This window comes from Saccostrea echinata, unplaced genomic scaffold (genome assembly GCF_033153115.1).
Source record: "Saccostrea echinata isolate AGI-Se365-2 ecotype Australia unplaced genomic scaffold, CSIRO_AGI_Sech_v1 ptg000050l, whole genome shotgun sequence".
NCBI lineage: Eukaryota > Metazoa > Mollusca > Bivalvia > Ostreida > Ostreidae > Saccostrea > Saccostrea echinata.
In genome coordinates this window covers 1,033,481-1,058,251 of record NW_026889799.1, presented here as the reverse complement: position 1 = coordinate 1,058,251, position 24,771 = coordinate 1,033,481, and the positions used below count along the sequence as shown (strand labels likewise).

Here is a 24,771-nt window from a genome sequence, read left to right as displayed (position 1 = left end):
TTTTATCTGATTATTGAACATTGCAATCGTTTAATATTGTATGTAGATGCGTAATTTATTGTATGTATATATGCGTAATTTATAATCTGATTATTGAACGTTGGCATCGCTTATTATTGTATACGTACATGTACGAGTACATGCGTGATTTTTTGTATGTACCTGCATTACGTATAAACTGTTTTGAAAATTTTAAGCGCTTTTCAATTGAACACCAATGGCAATTCGCAAAAATTTGAAACGTAAAAATTAATCAACAGCTTTTTGACCCAGATTCGCAAAAATAAAGCGACATAAAAATTTCCAGATTTACGGTATTATGAAAAATTACAGAAAAAACGAAATCTAAAAAATATGACTATTTTTTGTCTGTTGCCATGGCAACAGTGACAAATCTGAAAATTTAAAAGGACTTTAACACAACTACATGTGGTGATTATCATGTCTATAAACTTTCAGTAATTTTGTCGAGGCCATTTTCGAGAAACTTGCAGGACACGATAACTCGCAATTTATCACAAAACTGACATCAACTTTTCTTACATTAATTGTATTTTCTGTCCATCCTTTTCCCAATTTTTTTGCCTATTAAATTCTTTTAGTTTGACAGGAGGCAAGGAACACTTCTTTAAATTTTCAAAAAGATATCATTATGATTAAAAGCAGCCAAGAAAGAAGATTATTAAAAAATTCCACCTTTTATCAGTTTCCACAGCAACATGGCCATTTTGAAAAATTTGAAGAAAGATTACACATCTTTAGTTAGTGATTATTATGACAGTGGAGTTTCAGCAAAATTGACAAAGCCATCTTTGAGAAATTGTGCACACAGCAATATTGGTCGAACAATAGCAATATGTTTCCCAGACTTCATCTGGGATGACATAATTTCGCGAATAATAGTTGGTTTTCAGTACATATACGTATTTAAGGTTTCCAAAGATAATCGTGGAACATGAAATGAACACTGTATACAAGCCGGGTTATTTTCGCCCCGTCTTATTTTCGCCCTTTCACAACTGGAAACAATTTTGCCCCGTTTTAAATTCACCCAGTCAGAATTCTGTTCAAGAAATCATACAGTGTTTTTTGAATTCGCTCCATTTTAAATTTGCCCACCTGTGAGTGGGGCCAAAAGGGGCGAAAATAAAACAGGGACAAAATTTTCCCTGTATACAGTATCATCAACTTAACATACCATGCAATCCGGTTCTACAATTTGAAAGGCTTTGTAGGCATCTTCATATTCTTCCTCCTGGAAATAAAATAAAAATTAACATTGGTTTAATTAACTTTTTGTTATAACAGAAAAATTTTAAGCAAGTACCATATCTTCCAATGAATAAATCAAATATAATTATTATATTTTCATTGGATCAAAATTTCCTGCAAAACAACTCAAAGAAACCAAAGAAAGATAAAATACTGACAGAGAGATTAAAAAAGAACTCAATCTTTCTCAAGACATTTTACAGAGAGAAAATGCTTTTGGATTCAATTTTCTTGGATGTTATTGGCAGAAAGTTGAATCATACTCTGGTCGTGAGAAACCTGAATATGAAAAATGTCCTAGTCATGTCAAGTTTAACCATTCAAATCCAAAAATACCCAGATTCCTATATTTCACAATGTGTAAATCTAGATTTACTGTTCTATATTATTTATAATAAAAAGAATACTAAAAATGTCTAGTAAAATGTTTTGCATTATATCAAAAATCTTATTGTACATGTACCCTATCCAAGTCCAGTGGCCATGATTTGAACAAAACTGACAGCTTGTATATTTACATAATAAATACTTCAATGCTGTTTCTGAGCAGGAGAGTTTCAAAAATATTCCTGTATTTATATTACTTAACTTGAACATGTATATTCATATAACTAACTGAATCCTTGATTTTATTTTAATTTTTTTTTTTTCAAATAGTTTTCAGTTAGCCTATTACTAGACAATAAGTGTATTTGCTTCATCACAGAGAGGTACAGATTTGATTCTTGGTCCCAACAACACGTTGATAAGCCTTTGGCTGAGGTGAGCTAAAAGGTATGGTTCATTATACTAGACAATTTCCTGTAGAAAATAAGCCTCAATTGTATATACAGTGAAACTTGTCTAATCTGGACATAGTGTATTCCAAAATCTTGCCTAATATGATGTTAACTTTAAGTCCCTTTCAGTAAATTTGTTAAAAATGTCATCTTATCTGGAATATTGTCTAGTCAGCCAATTTCTATGGAGCCAGTGGTGTACAGATTAGACAAGTTTTACTGTACAACTTTCTGGACATACATCCTCCTCCTCTGCTGTAAGATGATGTGATTTCTTTCTTCCTTCTTCCTCACATTCTTCTTCCTCCTCTTCCCCTTCTCCCTCACCTTCCTGTAAAAAATATTCAAGAGGTCAAGGTCAATATAATCCTTACCATGTCTGTACATGCTACAAATATGCTCTATACATTTGAAAAAATTGGCTTTCAGCTAGCTGAGGGAAAGGCCCAAGTGAGTTTTTCTGTTCTAAAAGTTTATATTGTGCTTATGTCTGTCTGTCTATTTGTCTGTCTTATGTTATATGTACACTTTTTCATATTTTCAACTTCTTTTCAAGGACAACTGAAATTGCTGCATAGAAATTCTTTATTCTGCTTTAATGTTTAATTAGAAATATTTCTGAATGTTAAGCAGGTTAACAGAAAAATGGTTAACCCCCCCCCCCCTTTTAACTCCCTCTCTAAAGTACTGTTATAGTTAAAAATTCCATTGTACTGTGTTTTTTTAATTATCATGATGCAAATTCAAAAATTAATTGTGTTTCTGGGTATTACAATGATGGAAATGAATGTTCCTATTTATGCATGTAAATTGCAAAATCTATAAAACTGCATTTTTTCTTCACATATTAGAGCCATATTTTACTGCAATGTATGATATAAAGGATACAAATAAAATACAGGAATAAATGCCACCAAATATGAACTTTTCTGAATATGTGATCCTCTCCAAAATAATTTCATCTTTACCTTTTCCTTGATTCTGACAAAATCGTCAGCAATTCATCATCCTTGTTAATTGGTAAATGAAAATGACTCAACTTCTGAATTTTTGTTGTTTAGAATCACTGGTATTCTGATATTACTTGCTCTTTTACCTTAAAACTTTATTTTCAATATAAATCAAAGATGGAAATATTTTTTTTTATCTTAAACTAATGTACAGCCATGATAAAAAGCTGTTGGTAAATTTCGAAAATCATTGCAAAGCAATTCTTCAACAGTAGCTGAAGATCAAACAAAAATTATTTTTCCATCTTGGATTTACATTAAATGAAAATAAAATTTACTGTGGAAGACTCTTCCGTTTCTCCTTCATCGCTTGAGCTCTCTGAACTCTCATCCTAGGTAGAAAACAAAATATAAATATATATCTTATTTCACAATGAATTTTTTATTCTTCTCCTATTTTTCTGTTGGTATAAGAAACAGTTGTTATAGATTACATGTATGTACATTCCATTGTATACTCCTATGACTAGAGGTGAACTCTCATCCTAGGTAGAAAACAAAATATAAATATATATCTTATTTCACAATGAATTTTTTATTCTTCTCCTATTTTTCTGTTGGTATAAGAAACAGTTGTTATAGATTACATGTATGTACATTCCATTGTATACTCCTATGACTAGAGGTGAACTCTCATCCTAGGTAGAAAACAAAATATAAATATATATCTTATTTCACATTGAATTTTTTATTCTTCTCCTATTTTTCTGTTGGTATAAGAAACAGTTGTTATAGATCACATGTATGTACATTCCATTGTATACTCCTATGACTAGAGGTGAAGACAACGATCAGTGATTTATCTCATAAATCCTTTACATAACACAAAATGTGAACAGGCCATAAAAACATGGAACCCTGGTAATACACCAGAGTCGGGATCAGGGGCCTAGGAGAAGCAAGCATCCCCATGTCAATCAGTTATACCCTCCATGAGCCCTCTGTGTTATAAGGTAAACAGAGCAATCAAAAGTCAATATATTTGTCTGAAATGTAGCAGGTCTTGTGAATCCATATAATATGATTATCGAACAGAAAATTAAAAAGTTAACATAAAAATTTACAAAAGTTGTAAAATGAACAAACTTAGAAATAATGAAAAGTTTACCAAACTATCTATGAAAATTAAGCATGGTAGAATAAATATGATAAATGTATGTTGATAGAATTCAGTGGTCATGTGACTTTTCTAATGTGAGTTCTATTCAATGTACCTCCTCTCCTTCCCATGATAAATACTTTAGCTGATCTACATCCTCATTTTCCAGGAGGTCCCAAATATCTGGAGCATCCTCAGGGATAACCTCATCCTGCAAATCAATTAATCCAGGGATCCATTAAAAAGTTATATGAATTGTGAATTTTAAAGTGGAATCTTGTGTGTCTGTAAGCGTTCAATGGCTAAGAATACTACATACTAAAGATTTAAAGGTATAAGGAGTCAATATTTAAGAAAAGTGCTTACATTTAAAATGTTGATGTTATCAGTTTATAAAATAAATCTCAAAAGGACTACCATATTGTAAAATCATAATAAAGAAAAGTTGTACAATATTCTAAAAAAATTATCCTGATCTGTTGTTCTTCTTGGTGTGAGATCCATAGAATTTAGATGGAAAATTATCTGAGAGTTTTGCTTTAAAAAGTCAGTATGTTAATAATTACCAGTTTCATTAGTGATTACCTTTTCTCGTTTCTCGATGGCGACAAAGCTGGTGAGTGAAGTGACTATGGTGTATTTCTTACTCAACTCTATAATATACTGCTTCAGATTCATTTTCTTCACCTGAAATTCAGAAAAAATAGTTTAGTACATACTGTAGTGAATAATACATTTTCATAATTATTAAAATCAAATACATGTAACTTGTCAGTTATATGACTTATTCATTCCTTAATTACATGTTTAAACTATAAAATAATTATTAAAAAATCAGAATTGAATATACAGGTGAATGATTAATGTGATTACAGTATAAAATGCCTATTTTAACCAGCTGGACTGTTCCATTCTTAACTCTTTTTATATTAATGCTGAATTCTTATTTTCCATAAATTTGCACATACTGTAAAACATCCAAACATACATACATATGCATGTACCGGTATGTATGATGTTTGCATTTTTGTACTTTAGAAATGTCACATGATAATAGAAGAGTGCGTACAAATCAGCACTATTGGTACCTATTTGTACATTAATTTACAAAGCAATATATAAAATTATGTTTTTAAGCATTTTAAGATACCTATGGCTTAGAAAATGATTCACCAATGGCAATATATAACAAATTCTATTTTTGTTTTTTTTTACCTCATGTCCTGTCCTGTCAGGGGAAAGAACTCCATCTTCCCAATCTCTTATCACCCCTTTCGCAGTCAGTCTGTGCAGCATCTAAAAATAAATCAAAATCATGGCTGATGTTTGTACATAATGGTACATAGGGAGCTGCGCTGAATTCAGAAGAAAATTAAAAGATCATCAGAAAGTTGTCTTATACATGTATAATCTCTTGAGGGTTTAGAATTGATGTAACTTATAGCACAAAGCCAAACATTCTGTTTATTTCTAGCATCCTATCAGCCTGAGGATGGTTTTGTTTTTATCTGTGAATTGTGAAACTGACCTTGCCCTTTGTGACACTAAGGTCAGAGGTCGACACAACAGTTGATATCTCTTGACCTCCGACTTCTGCTTTCAGAGTTGCCTGAAATAGTAACACAATGTCATTAAGTTAGAATGTTAATATAACACAAAATTATATATACACTAGACAAAGCACTTTTCTTTGACTGGTACATAATCTCACAAATAATGGTCCCTGTATCTTTACAAATTAGTAGGACCAAAAAATCTGAAATTAATTATTCTTTTAATGAAAACTCCCACAAGAAGCCATCCAATATTATGGCTTCTTTATGTAAAATACATGTAGTACAAACCATGTAACAATTGTCCACAAAGCCGTAGATGACTTGTCGGGACCCACTGAACAGAGCTGTTATTTGCTGCGGAGCTTGGATGGGAGCTGGGTGTTGGTCGTCATGGCGCCAATCAACAGACACAGAGGTCAACACTGGTTGGGCAGCTTTCTGTAACTGGGACTTGATCTTAAAACAGACAAATAATATATGATCTAATTGCAGAGAAGGAGGGAAAAAAGCTAACACAAGTCAATAAGGTTGATTGTAGAGGAGAAAAAAATAGGGAGAAAGAAAATCGCTGCCACAAAAAGACATTTAAAAATTATCTTTTTCAATTTTATAAATACAGTTAAACTTTGGAATCTCAAACACAGATATGCCGAATATCATGGATATGTCCAAGTGATTTGGAAGTCCAAACCACTTATTCTTTAAGTATTTTACGCCTGATGTCTCGAATTCTTGGAAATCTGACAGTTTTTTCTAGGTCCCATTGAGTTTGAGATAACAAAGTTTTACTGTAATGTTTACCTTATCCTCCCACTTCGATTTGAACTTGGAGTCGTAAAACTCAAATGACCCTGCTCCTACTCTGGCAACAGCTTTCAGTATGTGACGATTAGCCACAGAGCTGTAAAAATGAGAAAAAAAAGTAATAAAATTATTAATATACTTAAACAAAAGAGTAGACAGTTACTGTAAATCTAATAAAATTTAATGAGGCCGAGTCTAATTCGAGTGCGCATGACTTTGCGCAGCTTTTTAATTTCATACTGTCATATGTGCGACATTACACCTTTCCCAAATATTGTGATTTTAATACAAAATTAACATTATCTATAACGCCTTCGGGTCTGAAAATGTGCTTTTACGACAATAATTAAGGAAAAACGCTGAAATGGCTCTAACGACGTCACTGTTTTCCGATTTTGAAAGCAATGCATGACGCTGAAGAATTGCACGACTCGCTTGTATATTCAAGATTTCCATGGATATTTGACTAAGAACTGTTGGCAGAACATCAAAAGAAACATACTAGCAACCTAAACATTGCTATTTTTTACCAAAATAATTCATCTGTGCCGATAATTCATCTGCACAGATATATACATATACCACAATATGACAATTTTTGAGGCATTGAGCATTGAAAAAATAAGCTTTGTAATAATTCCTACACCAACCTAGATGGTCAACTTTTTTGAAATTTCACAATTAGGTGATTTTTTACAATACCTTTCATGTTCTTGGCTCTCTAGGGCAGAAATACAAAAAATATGGGGAAAATGAGGTAATATGGTGCTTTTCCAACAAATTCCCATAGGGTTCTATAGTAAAATTTGACAACTTTTGAGATGGCCCCCTAAGAAATCGGGACGGTAAACATTCATTTTTTAATCTTAAAACAATAAATACATGTATAATTATAGTAAAAATTAATTCAAGAAAATTTATCAAAAACTCTAGGGTAGAAATAATTAGACTCGGCCTAGTTAAGTCAGAAATGTTGTAATATTTTAACTTTTGCAATCCCCCCTTTAAAAAAAATAATTAATAATATTAATCAATTTACTAACTACATAATTGTGCAGATGTTATTGTTCATAAATTTCATAAAATAAATTCTGACATTACCTGACCCCTAATGTAAAGACCCTTGTATGCTGGTAATTTTGGGTGATTCTGGACAGAGTAGTCTCCTCATTGTTGATATGGCCATCAGAGATAAGGAATAAATTTCTGGTGTAACTCTCTGGCTTTAGGAGGTAGTAAGAGTTCAAAGGTCGGCAAAGTTCTGTGTTACCCTGATCTGCTTGCAGCCTCTGAAGGAGAAATCAAAAGAAAAATTAATAATAAATATACTAGCAGTAATAATTTTCACTGATCCTGGGTGTTAGTAATTCTTATTTCTTGCCTGTATGAACTGTTTTGCTGTCTGTATGTTGGATTTACTAGCAGGCTGACTGGATGGGAAAAGCTCTTGGAAAGCTGAAACATACAAAATTCAACAAAAGATAACTTGAATTTCAATGATGACAGTACTTTTGCATAATTCATTTTTGAAAAATTAAAAAAATATGTATAGATAATGGAGACACATATTATCTGGGACAATGTCTCTCAACAGACAGTGTATGAGAAAAACACATTTCAGCAAAGTGACAGAGACAAACAATTCTGATTTTGTTACAAGCCTAATTTGTAATTCCAGATAAGTTCATAATAGAATTTTTAAAATCACAGGGAATGAAAATCACTTGGCTGTTAGCATGAATTCATTATAGGCAGGTTTGTTATTACTGTTTTCATCTCCCCAAATGGTACCTGTTCCAAAAGACACCACATTAAACCTCCAACTGGACTCCATGAGGTGAAGAGTCAATAGAGCAGCCTTCTTGGCTTGTTGTAGGGCGGAGCCTTTCATGGAGTTGGAGCTGTCAATCATCAAAATGACCTCAACCTCTGACTCCTCCTCAGCCTCAAACTCAGGGTAAAAGGTCAGCATACAGGCCTGGTAAACCAGAAAACATATCAACAGTGAATAACTGACAGAGGATTTGGCTCTTGGTAAAAGGTCAGCATACAGGCCTGTAATAAAACCAGTAAATTATCAACAGTGAATAACTGACATTGACTTAGACTAAGGGTAAAACGTCAGCATACAGGCCTGGTAAGTAAATCACTGACAATCCAGTGGTCAGTAACTGACAGAAAACTAGACTCAGTAAAACATTTGTGAGAGTCTAGCTAGCCTCAGTGGCATTTAAAACCTTAATTCAAATGAACCAAAAGTGCTTTTATCTGAGACTTTCTTAAGAATTGTATCTTGCATGAATTTGCAGTAAATATATGCTGTGCTGAAAAAAAATTTTATGCATATTAAAATGCAAAGTATATTATGTCTTCTATCTAATTTTAGCTTTTTAAAAACTGTTACAACATTATCCTTTTAAAATAAAAAAATTAATTTCAAAGGCTAAGTTTAATTAAATTCCTTTAACTTGCACTTGTACCTAATATGCTTTTTAAGCATTTATCAAGCTTATTCTTTTTTAGTTGAGATAATAAGAAAAAGGTAAATACACAACTATTATGGAATACCTGTGAATCTTCGCCTTCATCCGATTCCACCCACATCCGCGGCACATGTATCTCTGCTAGACCAATCAGCAGCTGGAAGCCATCTTCTATTGTCTGGTCCTCTTTCATCTCTACAGTAGCTTTAGTGGCAGTTCTCTACAAAATACAACAAAATAGATGTATTAAACACCTTGTGTGGCAGTTCTCTACAAAATAACACACCTAAAATGTACTTAACACCCTGTGCAGTTACTGGCTGTACATTTTTACTACCTACATCTGTGGAAGTTTTTCACAAAATATTTTATCTAAGGTGTAATTTCAAAAATTTTTAAGGTGTCATCACTACCTATAGCATTTTAATGTCAAACCAAACTTTGTTAAAAAGAAAATGTTTTGTCTATTAACTAAGTAGAGGTTTCAAAATAATACAATACAATGCCAAAGGTCTAATGCAATAGTACATTGTACTTTTCATCAAAATTTACCAGACAAGTATAATGACGGTCGTACCTTAACAAGTATTTTGTGAGTTGGACATTCCAGACTCCTGATGTCAAAAGGCATGTCCACGTAAACCTGTACACTGCAGTCAGTGTCCTCGACTTGTACTGTATCCCAGTCCTGATATGAAAGACAGAAATCATCATATAACTTCTTACACTTAATCTTTCCTCTTTCCATTTTAGCACTGTGCATCAATCAAACAATTGAGGGTTGTTTAACATACACATCATACATGAACAAGTCATACCAACATGTCAAAACACAAACTATTTGAAAGAGCACTTTAGACTGTATCATTTCTTAAATTTCTTTTGTATTATAATAACTCCATTTTCAGAAAATTGGACAATTCAATATTTTCCCCCTGATAGCTGAATTTAATAACTTATATATCAAAACTGCAAATTTCAGTTCTCTGTCCTTATTTTAAAATGCACAAACCTTGTCTTTGAATTCTGGAGCATCAACATACTTCTGTTTCCACGGCGCCACGCTGCCAGGGAGACGGAAGTTGATGAGTTCCCACTCGACCTGTAGCTCTGTGACGTAGGTGATCTTAATGATGACTGTAGCCTTAGGGGGAAGGTTTCCTACACTCACCGTAAAAACTTCCTAATAAGAAATCAAAACTGAGTGCTCACTTTATTTACCCAGGCAGTTTAGCTTAATAATGTGTAGAATTTATGTAAAGCTAACCAATGACACTTTCTTGTAAACCTACATGAATACAACTGAGCTACAATACAGATTAACACAATACCAACAGATAATCAATTTTAAAATTTAATAAAATGTATTCTTTGAAAACATAATGCTCTTGATTAAAAATCTAAAAGACATATGAAGATGCAAATCTCAAGAAATTAAAATCATTAAAAATGCTTGTTAAGTGCTCACTTTTCAATGTAAATAAGGAGCATTTTTAGGTAATAAAAAAAACTCACAATAACGCTTTGCTTCACAATTACAAAAGAGAAAAGAAGCCAAAACATTTCATGATTTCTCCACATTATTTTTACTTACTGGTGTTTCTTCATCTTGGTCCATAAGGTATGCACCGTGCCCCTCCTTTATGGCCTGTTTGTATTCTTTATGTGCTGTCTCTTTCTCTTTCACCTCCCCTATGATGTGTTTACCATTGATGAAGGCCTCAAACCCACAGACAGCAGCCATATCATCCAGAGGGAAGACATACTTGGCTTCCAGAGCTTTGTCACTGTTGTTGTGGTACTCTTGTAGAACTACAACCTGTTGTATTCAAACACAAGAATACATACCGTATAAGCCAAAATTTTGGCAAGGATTCAATTTGGCTTTTTAGTAAGGGTACTGAGATCGTTAAAATTAAAAATCGCTTACAATTTATTCCTGACCATTATTTAGAGGTTATCATTATCTTTCCATGTGCCATAAAATTGCTTAAGTTACTTCTTCCGATATTAAATACTGATTTCGAAGGACAAATCGCTAAATTTGCGTCTCACTGAAAATTCCCTTATATGGTAGTAGAACAAACTTGATTATTGATAAATTAAATTCACGTTTATACATTGTTTAAGTCATATTTGGCACCAAGCAGTACTAAAAAATGATGAATATTACATGTATCTATTGAATGTTCAACAAAGAATAATATTGTAATGTACATGCATAATCTGATTGAAAAATAAGAAATTTTGACTCTATATCTCTGATGGCTTGTAACGTGTCTTTGTATTAAAGGATATTGACTGATTAATTAAAACAACAACAATTATTTTTTATGTTACTTCATCCATTTTGGTTTCCATTACCTCTCCTGCAAGGTCAATCAACTTTGCTCTAATGTGGGCTTCTATGAGAGATACAGGAGTGTCATCATTGGATACCAGTCCGACCTTGACCTTTGTCAGAGGGTCTGTCACATTTTTTACATCATTGATGTCTGCAAAACAAACAAATTACCGCTTCTTTGTTTTCTAGCAGGTTCAAATGCATGTGACTCATGATCATTGCCAAAATCAATTTTATACACATAAATAAAGCAAACATGAACTAAGGCAGTTCAGAACAGCCCTATTTATTCTAAATTTTACTTTTGTGCGAAATTTTGAATACTCTTCAATACATGTAGGGTGAGTAAACCATGCATCAGACACATACCTTGCTTCAGACAACTTCAAGCAATAAACTTTCTTTAAACCTGATTATTCCCGTGTTTTTACTTGTTTCTGTTTTGAAGCTAAAGATTTAAACTTTTTAATGATGCCGATTTTTATCATCATGTTGTGATAAAAATACCCTGAGAATGGCCTTGAAGTTATGTCATATTTTACATCATCAAAGGGGGATAACCAGAATTTTATGATTTTGCAAATTTTTAGAGTTGCCCTTTTACTTAAATGGAACGAGTTGGACTTAGGTGAAATTTGTCAATGATTGACAAATTTACAGAACTTTTAAAGAAATTTTACTTCTATGTTTGTATAATTTTTTTCAGAGTTGTTCTTTACTAGTATATTCATTTCACTGTACATCGGACACAAATTAACCATGCATCGGTCACTTTCCGATGCATGGGTAATCACTTCCATTTTCATATAGTACTCAACTGACAATTGTTTTTTGCAGAAATAGAAAATAAAAACTCTAAATTTTCTGTGAATATACAAGTTATCGATACATGACATCTAGAATTGGACTCAATTTATTTTTACAAACCAGAGTATGATAACCCACGAGACAAAGGTACGAGTTGACAAATAAATCGCATTGTAAAGCCTTTCTAAAAGCAGGTGATGCAATTAAAATCTCCCACATTTGTGGATCGATGTAGTCAATCAAATTTAACTAGAAGGTTAATTTTAAATAAAAGGTAAAAATATTTCCAGATCATTAATTTTAAAGCACTGCAGAGATAAAGGTATGACATTTTCTCAGATTAAATACCATTTGTTCGATGCATGGAGAGCACTGTCTGATCCATGGTGAAATCTGGCTCATTTAAAAAAAAAATCTGTTTTTAGTGATATTTTCTCAATAAATTGCATATATCTGAGTCAAAAATTTATATTTTAATCCCATACTACATGTTAAACTCTATTATGATGATATTCGATCGGTAGCGATATTGCTAGAACTTGTTGAGGTAGGAGGGTGTCGGACGCATGGTGAATTCACCCTAATCAAAAGATTTCTATGAATGAGGACAGTCACATACAAAATACACTAGTTACTTTTCCTTTAGAAACAATTAAAATTTTCATACAGTATATTTATTAAAATTCTGTATATTAATATACACGTAGTATAACAATTATAGTTCAAATGATTGAACTAACCAACATCAGTGTCTGAGTCAGTTGTCTCCCTTTCTATCTCCTCCTCCATCGACAGCTCGTCTGGTATCTCCCCTCCCACGGTAAACTCCACTAAATAACTCAACATCTGCTGGTTTGTATTGTACACTACATACTCATCATCCTATCATAAAAGGTACAAATGTACTCAAGGGGAACACAGTATCAAAGTTCAGGAGATCAAGCACAGAGTTTCACAGTATTGTGTGCATATTCATATTGAAGTCATCTTACTATTGACTTGTACAATCCTAATATCAAGCTATATCTGGTTGTCATTTTATTTTTCTTCATCCTATTTTCAATAAAATGTTTTCTAGGTATGTTAGGGTGGGTTAGGCTGTTTGGGGGGAGGGGGTCTGTTTTTTCTTGGTTATACATGTACCATTATTGTAATTACCATTGTCACTTGTTTGTGTATGCCTTGAAACATCAATCACTCCATTACAAGAAACATACTAAAATTACTTCACAACAGGATCCTTATCCCTTCTCAAGTACATTAATTTGGGATGGAGATCTCCTCAATTAACTCACCTTAAAGTCTGATTCTACACCCTCAGAAGCTGCCACTCCGTGAACACTGTCATAGCCACTAGGTGGAGCTGTCAGGTCCCTCTGATACGTGTAGACGTCCATTGTATTCCCCAGTGCCACCAGATTGACTAGCATCATTCGTGTGTTCCGGGTTTTACTTGGCTTTGAGTATTTTATGCTTGTGCTTGACAAAGGATGAAAACATACATATTGAATTGTATTAGACATTATAATTATCCACTTTTTTATTATTAATACTGTACAAAAAAAAAATTATTTTACAAAAGTTGGGCAGTTGATCTGTCTAACCATTAGACTACATTACTGCAAATAGATAAATTTATATAACTTTTACTGTTTTACTGTTCCAAGTTCTCATTGTTTTCAATTAAAAGGAACAATAATACACTTTCACTGTGAAAAATTTTAAAAATTCCCCTTTTTCCCCCTATAATTCTATGTTTGTCTGTCTATAACAAAGCCTTCTCAATTTTTACTCATTAAAATATAATAATGTTGCGATCTGAACCTGTTCACAATATTTCAGGTAACACAGGTTTTAATTTAAATACATCATTTCAAGTAAAATGTCTTGTTTTTAAATAAATTTGACGTTGTCATTACTTATATATAGACAGACCTGGCAGAACTGGCAAAATAAATTCCATTTCCCAGCATTCCTGGGTCTGTTCTCTTCCCTCCGTAGTCATCGACAACGATCTTTGGCATCAAGAGACCTCTGTTAAACATCCATTCAAGAAAGTCAATAACTGGGCTCATTTTTAAGTTTAAATTGTTGATAAAGCAAAATAAAGATCTAGAATGATTTTATCAATGGCAGGCAGACTCACTCTATCCCATGTCTATCAATCACAATGATGTTATACATCAACATTACACAAATGAAAATGCATCAATTGGCATCAAAGGTAATGCCTAGCATTCATTACCTGGATAGAATTCCAACAAAATTCTCCACATTGGATGCATGAAAGAGAAGTCTATGATCCAAATCTGACCGGAACACCTCACTTTCTCCAGGACGATGAACGGCGTAAACATTCTGAACATTCAACTTATCTTCACTGAAATAAAGAGAAAGCAATACGTACATGAAATATGAAGATGTTTTCTGTACAACAAATCAGCCCCTATTCACCATGGATAACAATATCTTTATGTATTAGGCCCCTGTGTTTATCAAATCTGAACATGATATGTTTTAACTTCCTTTGATATTCTGTTCAGCTAGGACAGACCACTAAGCCAGTGTACAAGTGATATCTGAATTCTATACATTTTCTAAATTTAAAAGTTAATTTCTGTGAGTTCTTAAACTTTCATATTAAGATATCCATTATTTCCTAGGCATGCAGAGCATCAGGTATAATTGATATCTGGGATCTGATAATTCATACTCATGCAACTGAATATGAATTCCCTAGTAGTGTTGTTCTAATCTTATAATCCAAAATCAGTTGATTGTTGGTTGATTCAATGAAAGCTCTTGATTATAAAAACATTATTTCACTTTATTGGTTGTTCTATTATTATCCCTGAGCTCTATTTTCAGAATGCAATATAACAGCCACAATTTATCCAATACTCTAAAAATGTGCTTTGTAATGGCACATTATGTTTTTTTTTTTTTAACTGCTTTAGATACTCAACATATTCCCACAAAATTCTTTATCCATGTACATGTAATTGGTATTTTTTTAGGTTACTTTTTGATACTTTCTTATTACTATTCAAGGATAAAAGTTTATATCAAAGGAAATTAGATGTTGTTTATTATATATGGAATGATATTTTTGTTTTTCAAAGCTAACCAGTAATTAGTTATTGTTACAGGAAACCATGCAGCCCCTCTAATATAACTCTTTAATACATGTATTAAAGACATGTTTGACTGTCTTTATCAGACTCAACAGCATACTTGTATCTGACTTATATCACAGGTTTGTACTTACTCTTTCAGATTGAGGACATTTTTGACTGGTGTTGGGAGACCCCCGGAGACGTGTGATATCTGACATCGGAGGGCTTTATACTGGGCCTCCGTGTTCCCCCGCGTAGACCAGTCTGTGCCTTCACTTACTGACACCACATCCTTAATCAGCTAAAAGACAAAAATTCATTCATCTAAATCAGTGTGTGAATAACAGTGCATCTAACAACCCGAGACGCACTGCCATAGATGAACACTTTTGCATTTATCAATGCCAGGCTGGATGTTTTAAAATTTCCAATATTCAAAATACATGTACACTTTTTAAAAAGCCACTCTTTAATCAACTGATAGCACCTGTAGCAAGGTATAACAAGGATACTGCAAAGTGGAGCATCCCCTTGCAAAGAGCATATCCATAAATCAAGGCAGCATTCAACATCGATCTTGATACAAATTACGTCACTTCCATTTTTGCACTGGACATTACATACCCACAAACAAACAAACAATTGCATAACTATACCCCCCCCCCCCCAGTGCAAGGGGATAACAAGCCATGGGGCAAAATTCATCAGTCAATTGATTTGGGATCAAAGTTATGATGTCCTGGTCCCAGTCTCATGATCACTGTTATTTTCTCGGGCTAGAAGATCTTTTTTAGCAAGACTAAAAACTTTAGCAGGCATCCCTGCATGTCTAGCTTGTTTTATTGTGAGTTTCTAATACTATCTATATATTAAATCTTGGCCTATAAATTTAATGAAATAGGTAATGTTCCTAAATAACATAAAAGTCAGCTTTAAAAAATATACAAGTAAACTGAATACCATGCAATTTTTTATACTTAAAATTTCCTGCAAATCAGTTTCATATCAATTCACAACATGCATCCAGAAGTAATTTCTACAGTAAATGGTTGTCTTTTTCTTACATATTGAATAAAATCATCGATAACTTCCACGTCAGAATATTGGAACAATGAAATTCCATATCAAGAACAAGCATTAAATTTGAATTAAAAATTGTACCTGACAAAGGTCCAGTTTTCTGGCCAGCCACGACATGGTGAAGGTCATTGTCTTGTGCTGGGGATTGTGGGGGAGGGTGGAGTAGAATTCTGTAAACAGACTCTGTAGCTTACTCTCATCTGATTGGTGTTCCTTCATCTCTGACAAAATGGCCGTCGCCTTCTCCACCTACAATGAACGTCATTTATTTTTCATTTAACTGGTCTGTGGAATTTCTTGAAAAGTTAACCTAACATTTTCAAATTAGAAATAGGGATGTCAGATTTACTTTATGACAATATCTGTTGCTTTGTCAAGTGATATTTGACTAATTGTTGCAAGACTACAGAAACTGAGTACTATTAAATAACCACTAAATCTATTGTCACAGTTTCAGTGACTGTATGGAGCTAATGGTGTGGTCCAGTTTCAGTACTTATGGTACCTACTGACATGATCCCGTGACTGTAGTGACCTACTGACCTGGTCCAGTGACTGTAGTGACCTACTGACCTGGTCCAGTGACTATAGTGACCTAACCTCCTGGTGACTGTATGACTCACTTACTTGGTCCATTTCTTGTAACTTTAGTGACCTCTTGACCTGGTCCAGTTTCACCAACTGTAGTGGCCTATTGACCTTATTCATTTTCAGAGAGTGTATTGACCAGGTCCAGTGTCAATATTGTAGCAACTATTCACCTGATTCCATTTTCAGTGACTGCTGTGACATATTGTCCTGATACCATTTCAGTGGCTGAAGTGACCAATTACCTGGTCCAGATTCATTTATTGTAGTGACCTACTGACCTGGTCCAGTTTCATTTATTGTAGTGACCTACTGAACTGGTCCAGTTTCAGTGACTGTAGTGACCTATTGACCTGGTCCAGTTTCATTTATTGTAGTGACCTAATGACCTGGTCCAGTTTCAGTGACTGTAGTGACCTACTGACCTAGTCCAGTTTCATTTGTAGTGACCTACTGACCTGGTCCAGTTTCAGTGACTGTAGTGACCTATTGACCTGGTCCAGTTTCATTTATTGTAGTGACCTACTGTCCTGGTCCAGTTTCAGTGACTGTAGTGACCTACTGACCTCATCCAGTTTCATTTATTGTAGTGACCTACTGACCTGGTCCAGTTTCAGTGACTGTAGTGACCTACTGACCTGGTCCAGTTTCAGTGACTGAAGTGACCTACTAACCTGGTCCAGTTTCAGTAACTGTATAGCAGTGACCTAACCTACTGACCTGGTCCAGTTTCAGTGACTGTAGTGGGCTACTTAAGATTTCCTCTATCTCGCCCCCAGCTTCCTGCCAGATGTGATGCATCAACTCCTTCACAGGGGTAGATAACTCTGTATCCTCCATACCATACTCCACCATCATCTGAATGTTATGGAAGAAAAATTAATTCAAAGATTCAATTTACCACATAGTTTACACTAGAAATCATAATAGTACTCTGAATAAATTCATTCTCAAAGTAATAATTGTTTGCTTGATATTTTCACAACTACATACATGTATAAGGTCAGCTGTATTTCATATTTTTGTAAAATGACATGATCATATGGTTAGGAATGATGTAACAATCTATAAAGTTAAAAGATATATTGTATACTGTATCAATATCTCCTGTTTCCCTCTACCTTTTGGAATTTCTTTGATCCTATATTCTGACATGGGGGTTTCCGACAGATGGTCATGCCATTAGGGGACTCTGTCATCTGTTTATAGAGGGCACTAAACACACTCAGGGCTTCCTCCGATGTCTGTACAAAACGGAACTCTCTAGTGCCACTACCTGGCTTGTCCTTGAAAATTAAGAAAATACATGATTATATATGTACCCAAAAGTCTCCCATTGGCCAAATTCAAATGTAATATTTTGTCACATTCAATATGTTCATTTATTTCATATGTAACACACCTGTACTTCCTGCACACTGCCAAGGTGAGAGCAAATACAGAACCTAGGGGACTGTTCCTTGTTGTCAAGGGCAATAACTCTTCTGGATGCATGAATCTCTAACACACAGAACTGTGTTATTTGTGTTTTCTTGTCATATTTCTGTAAAACAGATAAATATCTGTAAGGATCCTAGATTATTCACAATTTTGATCAATTTGTCTAAAAATAATAATTCTCTGGTATCAATCAAACATGATCAGAAACATATAAAGATCTTTCAATTTTTTGCAGTTTAGTACTTGTTAAAAATTTGCTAAATGTACCATAAAAATATTCAACAGTGGAATTTTTTTTAACCAAAGACATGATCGATAGTATATAACCGACCTGAAGCATGGCAAATTTGGCCAATTCACTTCCGTCATCAAACTGGGGCATGTTCTTATCCCTCTCCTGCCAAACTCTCACCGACTTCGGATTAAAACTAGACACCGTTTTCTTCTTTTTCCCCTCAGGTTTAGGTCCAGATTTCCCAGCTTTTCAAAAAGAAAAAAAACGCAGCTAGGTTAAGGACGCCCATGAAATATACGCCTTAATATATTCAGGGAAAATGAATACAATTCTAATATTTTTTTTAACAGCATTAGTTTTGATAAATGTGATTTGTGGTGTTTGCACTTGTATATATCGGGACTCTGCTGAGTTCAGCCAAAGCGACATCGCTTACATCAGCTGTTTGTCACGTGACAGTTTTAAAATTAGAACATATATGTACTACTACAAAGGTCATAAAAGTTCAACAATATACGGGCATTTTTCGGCTATAAGATTTGTTCTGTTTTCTTTGAGACAAATTCCTTAACACGAAAAGTGCCGGGAGCAACTTCCTCATGCTCGGGAATTGTTTAAAATTTAGCCGTCTTTCTATAAACTCCAGTCAAAAATGTAATTCGCATTGGAATAATGTTACATTACGGAATAAATCAACAATGCAAACCAGCTCCCAGCACTTTTCAGAATAGCAGGAATAATAGCTATACGTGTTTAAAAATTCAGAATTTATAGTGAAGCGGATATCGTTGAACTTTTGATATTTTCGAGGGGCTGGACATGTCATTCTAGCACGTTACTGTACAAATGTGCTCCCTACGGCTTTATATAAAGTCTACACATTATCAATTTAATTTGACAATAAAATGTGGATTAATATACTTCAGAATATTTCTCTCTTTTGGTCTGACTACACGTGTTTCGTATTTATTTTTATTTCTACAAGCTACAATAAAAGCTTGATCCACGCCTCAAGTACAGAGAAATTGCGTGTCAAACTAAGAAATGACGTCATCTCAGTAAGTACAGCGAGATCAAGCTTCATGCTTTCATTCTATATACGCTAAGTGCTATTATGGCAAGATAGGTTGCACATCCATTTATCTTTATAATATTTATGATAAACGAAAGTATTTAGTGTGTTTTAAAATGAAAATATGGTATTTATTCATCGAGATTCATTTGTATTGTTTTAACGTGACGTCATAATAACTTTACCAAACCTCTGCATAGGCTGACGTATATGTGGGAGTCCTTAACCTAGCTGCGAAATGGATGTTATCCTTTTTTTTTTTACCAATTTGAAATTAATTCATTGATATAGAAATTAAAATTCATTTTGTAAAATAAACATCTAATCAATAACCTTTGTTTTTTAAAAGTTCTTTACAGATGTATCAAAAATGTTTAAGTTTATGTAAATGTTGCTTATGTTGTTAATGTGCAATGCACTAATCATCAATTAAAATGTCATAACAGATTGACTTTCATAATCATCAATGAACTTGTTCTTGAATAAATAATTAGAACAAGAAAGAACCTGACACAAAAAATATAATTCTAAAAGCATTTCAGTCTTTGTACAACTTCCCTATTTGAATTCCTTCCTCATAATTAAATGCTATGTATAGGTCTAAATTTGCAGCTCTCAACCAACAATTAATTAATGATGACTCAGCATTCTCAAAGTGATGTAAAGCCAAACAATGGCCGACCAACCTTCCTTATACTGCAGAAAGTCTCAAACAGCTGTTGAGATTCTATTTTTATTTTTTCTCATCCTTACCCATAATTTTGCCGCTGCTGAATTCCTGGGCCTTCGTTTTACCCACTAGGAGATAATTGTCAGTGTTGAGTTGCTTCCCCTGGTCAACACAGTCAAAAATAAAATCGAGGGACACCACGGGGATTCGGAACTTCTCAGCCATTTTACATTTGTAGCTGACATCAGCTTTCTCTGGATCATTGAGCACAACATGGGTACTCTGTAAGAAAAGTCGGCATTAAGAATGCGTAAATCTTATTAGCTTATAGCGGCCCTTCATCAGGGCTCTCAGTTGTCTATAAATGGGGCCACTTAATGACCCAATCCATATGCAAAATACATGCATGTACTTTTTGAGAATTTTAAAAACTTTTAAACCTTTCTGCTTCATTTAAAACAGTCAATTTTGTACACCACTTCAACACTTTTACAAGTGTAGATATTTTAACCTTGCAAAAAATAATTTTAATTTAAATAATTATAAAAATATGCTTCTTACCTTTTTTGTGACAATGTACGAGATAATTCCACCATTGTTTGTGATGGTTTTCCTGACTTCCTGTTTCTTCTTGAAACCTACACTGGTGCTGAGGTCAAGGACTACCTGACAACCAGCAAACACTCCCTCTGTTGTCATGATGATCAGTGTAAACACGCCCACCTCAACTGTGATAAAGACAAAACTTTGATGTCATTTTTTCAGTGTTACAATTTCTTAAAACCAAATTTCTTACAAAATTGTTTAGAAGAAATAATTAATAAATAAATTTTTGACAGACTTGTGCAAAGTGCATCTAAAATGCAATCTTATTGCTACAGTATCAGGGTTTTTTCTTAGGTCTTAAAATCAAGGGCCTTGGTCTTTCCATTTGGGAAAAATAGTGACACTTGGTTGAAATTAGGGAAAATATCATATTTAACATTTTCTAAATAAATTCAAATAAAAGGTTGGGATTTTTTTCATTTGCAAAGAATTTATTGACTTAATTCACATTCAGTCAATCAGTTTTTGGAGTATGCCTTTTACATTTTATTTGAACACCACTCCTGATATACAAGTTACTGATTTTGGAATCCTTTTTACCATTTTTGTTTGTTTCAATTGTGTTTTGGTAATTTTCTTTTATGAAATTGGGAAAAACACATACTTTTTACCTTGGGAATGGGGCAGAATACAGGCCTTCTATGACCCCTAAAATACCCTGAGAGTATTACGAGTAATTATTAAGCATAGTAATTATAAAGAAGATTTCTGGTGATTTAAAAATTTACATGTAGCAGCCACTGGTTATATATTTCAAAAAATTTCAGCCACCATACATTTTGTGACATTGTACAAGCTGTTTACTGACGCTATACAACAATAGACTGTCCATCCATGGTACTATAGAGAACGAGCAAGACATCCCTGCAGAGAAAATCTACAGGTACTTGGACACACTATTATTCACTTAATGTAGATGCAGCATCCCCAACCCCCCTTTCAATGACTCTTTATTAGCACTTAGTCATTTCATTTTTACCAATTTTTTCAATTGAGACACATCTGATTCACTTATCAATGAAGGTACTATTGATTTGCTCAGTCATTGTTCCTGAGTACCAATATTCATGGATTTTATGGTTAATCCTTTTCCACAAATTTACATCCCCATAAGCAATTACTTTGTCAGCATGTCAGTTCACTAAATTGAATACAAGTTGGTGTTAACCACAAAATTACATTGGCACAAACAGCAGTAAAAATTTGGTTGTTGACGGTATACATCCATTCAAAAATGGCAGCTATAAATATGCCAAAATTTTTATTGTCAATCTCATGCCCACTAAGGCATGCTTGGGCTAGGGCTGAGATGAATGTACATTTTATCTTAGAAGTAGCCAAAAATTTTGTCGGGATTGACAGGAACATGTAAGCTTGGTATTAAATATTTTGAGGTGACAGTTTAAACATCAGGAGATATTACTCCCCAAGTGTGCTCATTTTATATGTCCTTTTTTTTTTTATTCAATCATGGATGGACCTGTAGCTTTCTAGTTCACTTATAGTTGCCCATTCCAATTTTTTCAGACCAGTGAGCTACAGATCTGCAGCTAGTTCCGTTAATACCGATTCCTATTTTTCAGTATTACAAATTACAAAAAGTACAGTGTTTCAAAAGCACTTAGATTGTGAGTCTAAAATTAAAAAAAAATAAATATAAATAAACAAAAACATTATTCAATGACGGTTGTCATCAAGCATATAATAAATAAAAGTGAAAAGATTTACCTCGTAAATGTCTGCATATAAAAAGCGCAAAAAAAATGTAAACTGGTAAAGGTCCTAGTTTTTTTTTTCTTCTTCAAAAATTGGAAGGGGTATTCCCCATCTCTTACGAAATAGCTTTAAAAGAACAGTGCTATTGTTTTGTGCATATACCCGTGCAAATGATAAAGACGACGTAAACAGTCGAAAAAGGAAGTAAAGCATACAGCTTTACAGGTGTATACAGATTAAGTTTCCATGACCGTGTTATACTTACGGGGTTTCAGAAGAAAATACTTTTGCACTCGTCAAAGGGACTGTCAGCAGAAACAAGGTTTTGCAAAAATCGTGCAAACTGCTATACTTACATAGGCTAGAACACAAGTCGTGTGACAAGTTGTCGGTTACATGTATTTAGTCAATGTTTATTTACGGATATTTCCTCATTGATTTCTTGTTTATATAAAAGTACAAGGCTTTCCGAAAACAATCGGAACTTCTTTTGAATTTTCATCTCGTCCTGAATTTGTACCCTGGCGTTTTGAGCCCCCCAAACAAAACCGCCTATGACAGGTTGTTTAAAAGGGAACAAGTTTATCTGATTGAAAATTATAAAATTGAATTAAGTCAGTTTGGTCGGTAATGTTATGTAATGGTTTGGGCCGTGGATATCAGCCTGGATAGCTCACTTGGTAGAGCACCCACCGGGTAATAGGACGTTTCGCTCCATTTGACGGTTCGCACCAAGACCATTCGCCCCAAAAGACCTTTCGCGCTGGGACGTTTCGCGCTATATATACTACATATAATTATATTTTATATAAATACTAAGATGTTTATATCTATTTCCATATCGAGTTTATATTGACTTAATTTTAAAAAAAAAATCAAAAATAAAAATTATCAAAGGTTATCTTTTGCTGTTTTAAGTTCATTACATGTAATTCATCCACATGCAGAAATAATTATAATGGGCTCAAAATAAACTGATAAATGAAAATATGTTGCTCAAAAGAAATAGTTTTATCTGTGATAAACAAAAGAAGTAGTCTTATAATCAGCAATTACGTAGATTTCGAAGTAAAATTATACTAGTGCTAACTAGAACAAAATTAAAACACAATCATGTTTTTGTGAGACAATATAAGAGACAATCAACATCAGAAACCGATAATATTAAAGATGTTATTCTAAAATTAGGATCACAATTTAATCCCTTTTACCCAAGCTCTCAATATTTCAGAATAATGCACAGCACCTGACGTTACTTATTTTTCTTTTTAATAAAAAAGTATATACCCCCTACCTAAACTGTTCGAATAAATATATTTTGGAAACAATTTACAATGAATGTATTCTAGAAAAACGACAACTGGAGGTAAATGAACACATTCATGAGTAAGTCATTTCTGAGACGGATATTTTACTATATATTCTAACAAGAAATAAAATCACCAAGTCTGTATAATATCCGATGAAAATGCTTTACAGACACGAAGTATTGGGGAGGGGGTGCTCCCCTGACTTTTTCAAAGAATTATTTTCTTACCTTTTACTAGAAGTAATGTAAAGGAGGGATTCTTCTCATAAGAACACTTATTTCTTATATTTGAAAATCAATGAAATTTTCACAGAATCAAGAAGACAGTATCACTAAGTGATGGTATCAGTTAGATTAAGTTTGACCGTTTTATATTAGAGGCAAGGTCAGGTCAAGGTCAGTACCTTTTCCCTGGACATTAAGAATAAAAAAATTACTGTTGCCAATCATGCGGTGCCTACTTCTATTTCAATAAATTAAATGTTTTTCTTTTTGCATAAAGAGATATTACCATATAGGGTCTATAAGACGCTATTACCAAATTGACATAAATAATTTAACTAAAATGGATATTGGCTAATCCGAATTTTCTCTATTTTTTTTTTAAATTTTAAGATATTTTAGTTATTTTTATATCCTTCCTATATTTAAATTTTTCTTATTTTAACATATGGTAAAGTTGTCACATAAAGATACAAAATGATATAAAAACAAAAAGTTTTGACCGTTTACTAAGGGAGAAAAAAACACTTTTTACGGATTTTTGGCTCAAATATGAACTTAGA

General features: G+C 33.4%; 1 protein-coding gene across 1 annotated transcript in view; it reads right to left on the bottom strand.

Annotated features, from left to right (window-relative positions):
• Nucleotides 1–24,771, bottom strand: part of LOC133203369 (protein mono-ADP-ribosyltransferase PARP4-like) — an 88,697-nt gene extending 63,926 nt beyond the window's left edge. The window contains exons 1-30 of the mRNA XM_061339161.1: nucleotides 24,767–24,771; nucleotides 20,917–21,083; nucleotides 20,439–20,637; nucleotides 18,710–18,858; nucleotides 18,341–18,481; nucleotides 18,060–18,224; nucleotides 17,659–17,796; nucleotides 16,432–16,599; nucleotides 15,423–15,571; nucleotides 14,400–14,534; nucleotides 14,090–14,188; nucleotides 13,450–13,633; nucleotides 12,895–13,036; nucleotides 11,368–11,498; nucleotides 10,598–10,822; nucleotides 10,016–10,186; nucleotides 9,581–9,691; nucleotides 9,089–9,223; nucleotides 8,312–8,498; nucleotides 7,902–7,975; nucleotides 7,622–7,809; nucleotides 6,518–6,617; nucleotides 6,005–6,172; nucleotides 5,689–5,769; nucleotides 5,376–5,456; nucleotides 4,746–4,847; nucleotides 4,276–4,371; nucleotides 3,340–3,393; nucleotides 2,293–2,382; nucleotides 1,199–1,255 (exon numbers count right to left, since the gene is read on the bottom strand). Of these exons, the coding sequence (XP_061195145.1) occupies nucleotides 1,199–1,255; nucleotides 2,293–2,382; nucleotides 3,340–3,393; nucleotides 4,276–4,371; nucleotides 4,746–4,847; nucleotides 5,376–5,456; nucleotides 5,689–5,769; nucleotides 6,005–6,172; nucleotides 6,518–6,617; nucleotides 7,622–7,809; nucleotides 7,902–7,975; nucleotides 8,312–8,498; nucleotides 9,089–9,223; nucleotides 9,581–9,691; nucleotides 10,016–10,186; nucleotides 10,598–10,822; nucleotides 11,368–11,498; nucleotides 12,895–13,036; nucleotides 13,450–13,633; nucleotides 14,090–14,188; nucleotides 14,400–14,534; nucleotides 15,423–15,571; nucleotides 16,432–16,599; nucleotides 17,659–17,796; nucleotides 18,060–18,224; nucleotides 18,341–18,481; nucleotides 18,710–18,858; nucleotides 20,439–20,637; nucleotides 20,917–21,054 (3,858 nt within the window). The 5' untranslated portion in view covers nucleotides 21,055–21,083; nucleotides 24,767–24,771. The remainder of the gene's footprint in view (nucleotides 1–1,198; nucleotides 1,256–2,292; nucleotides 2,383–3,339; nucleotides 3,394–4,275; nucleotides 4,372–4,745; nucleotides 4,848–5,375; nucleotides 5,457–5,688; nucleotides 5,770–6,004; nucleotides 6,173–6,517; nucleotides 6,618–7,621; nucleotides 7,810–7,901; nucleotides 7,976–8,311; nucleotides 8,499–9,088; nucleotides 9,224–9,580; nucleotides 9,692–10,015; nucleotides 10,187–10,597; nucleotides 10,823–11,367; nucleotides 11,499–12,894; nucleotides 13,037–13,449; nucleotides 13,634–14,089; nucleotides 14,189–14,399; nucleotides 14,535–15,422; nucleotides 15,572–16,431; nucleotides 16,600–17,658; nucleotides 17,797–18,059; nucleotides 18,225–18,340; nucleotides 18,482–18,709; nucleotides 18,859–20,438; nucleotides 20,638–20,916; nucleotides 21,084–24,766) is intronic.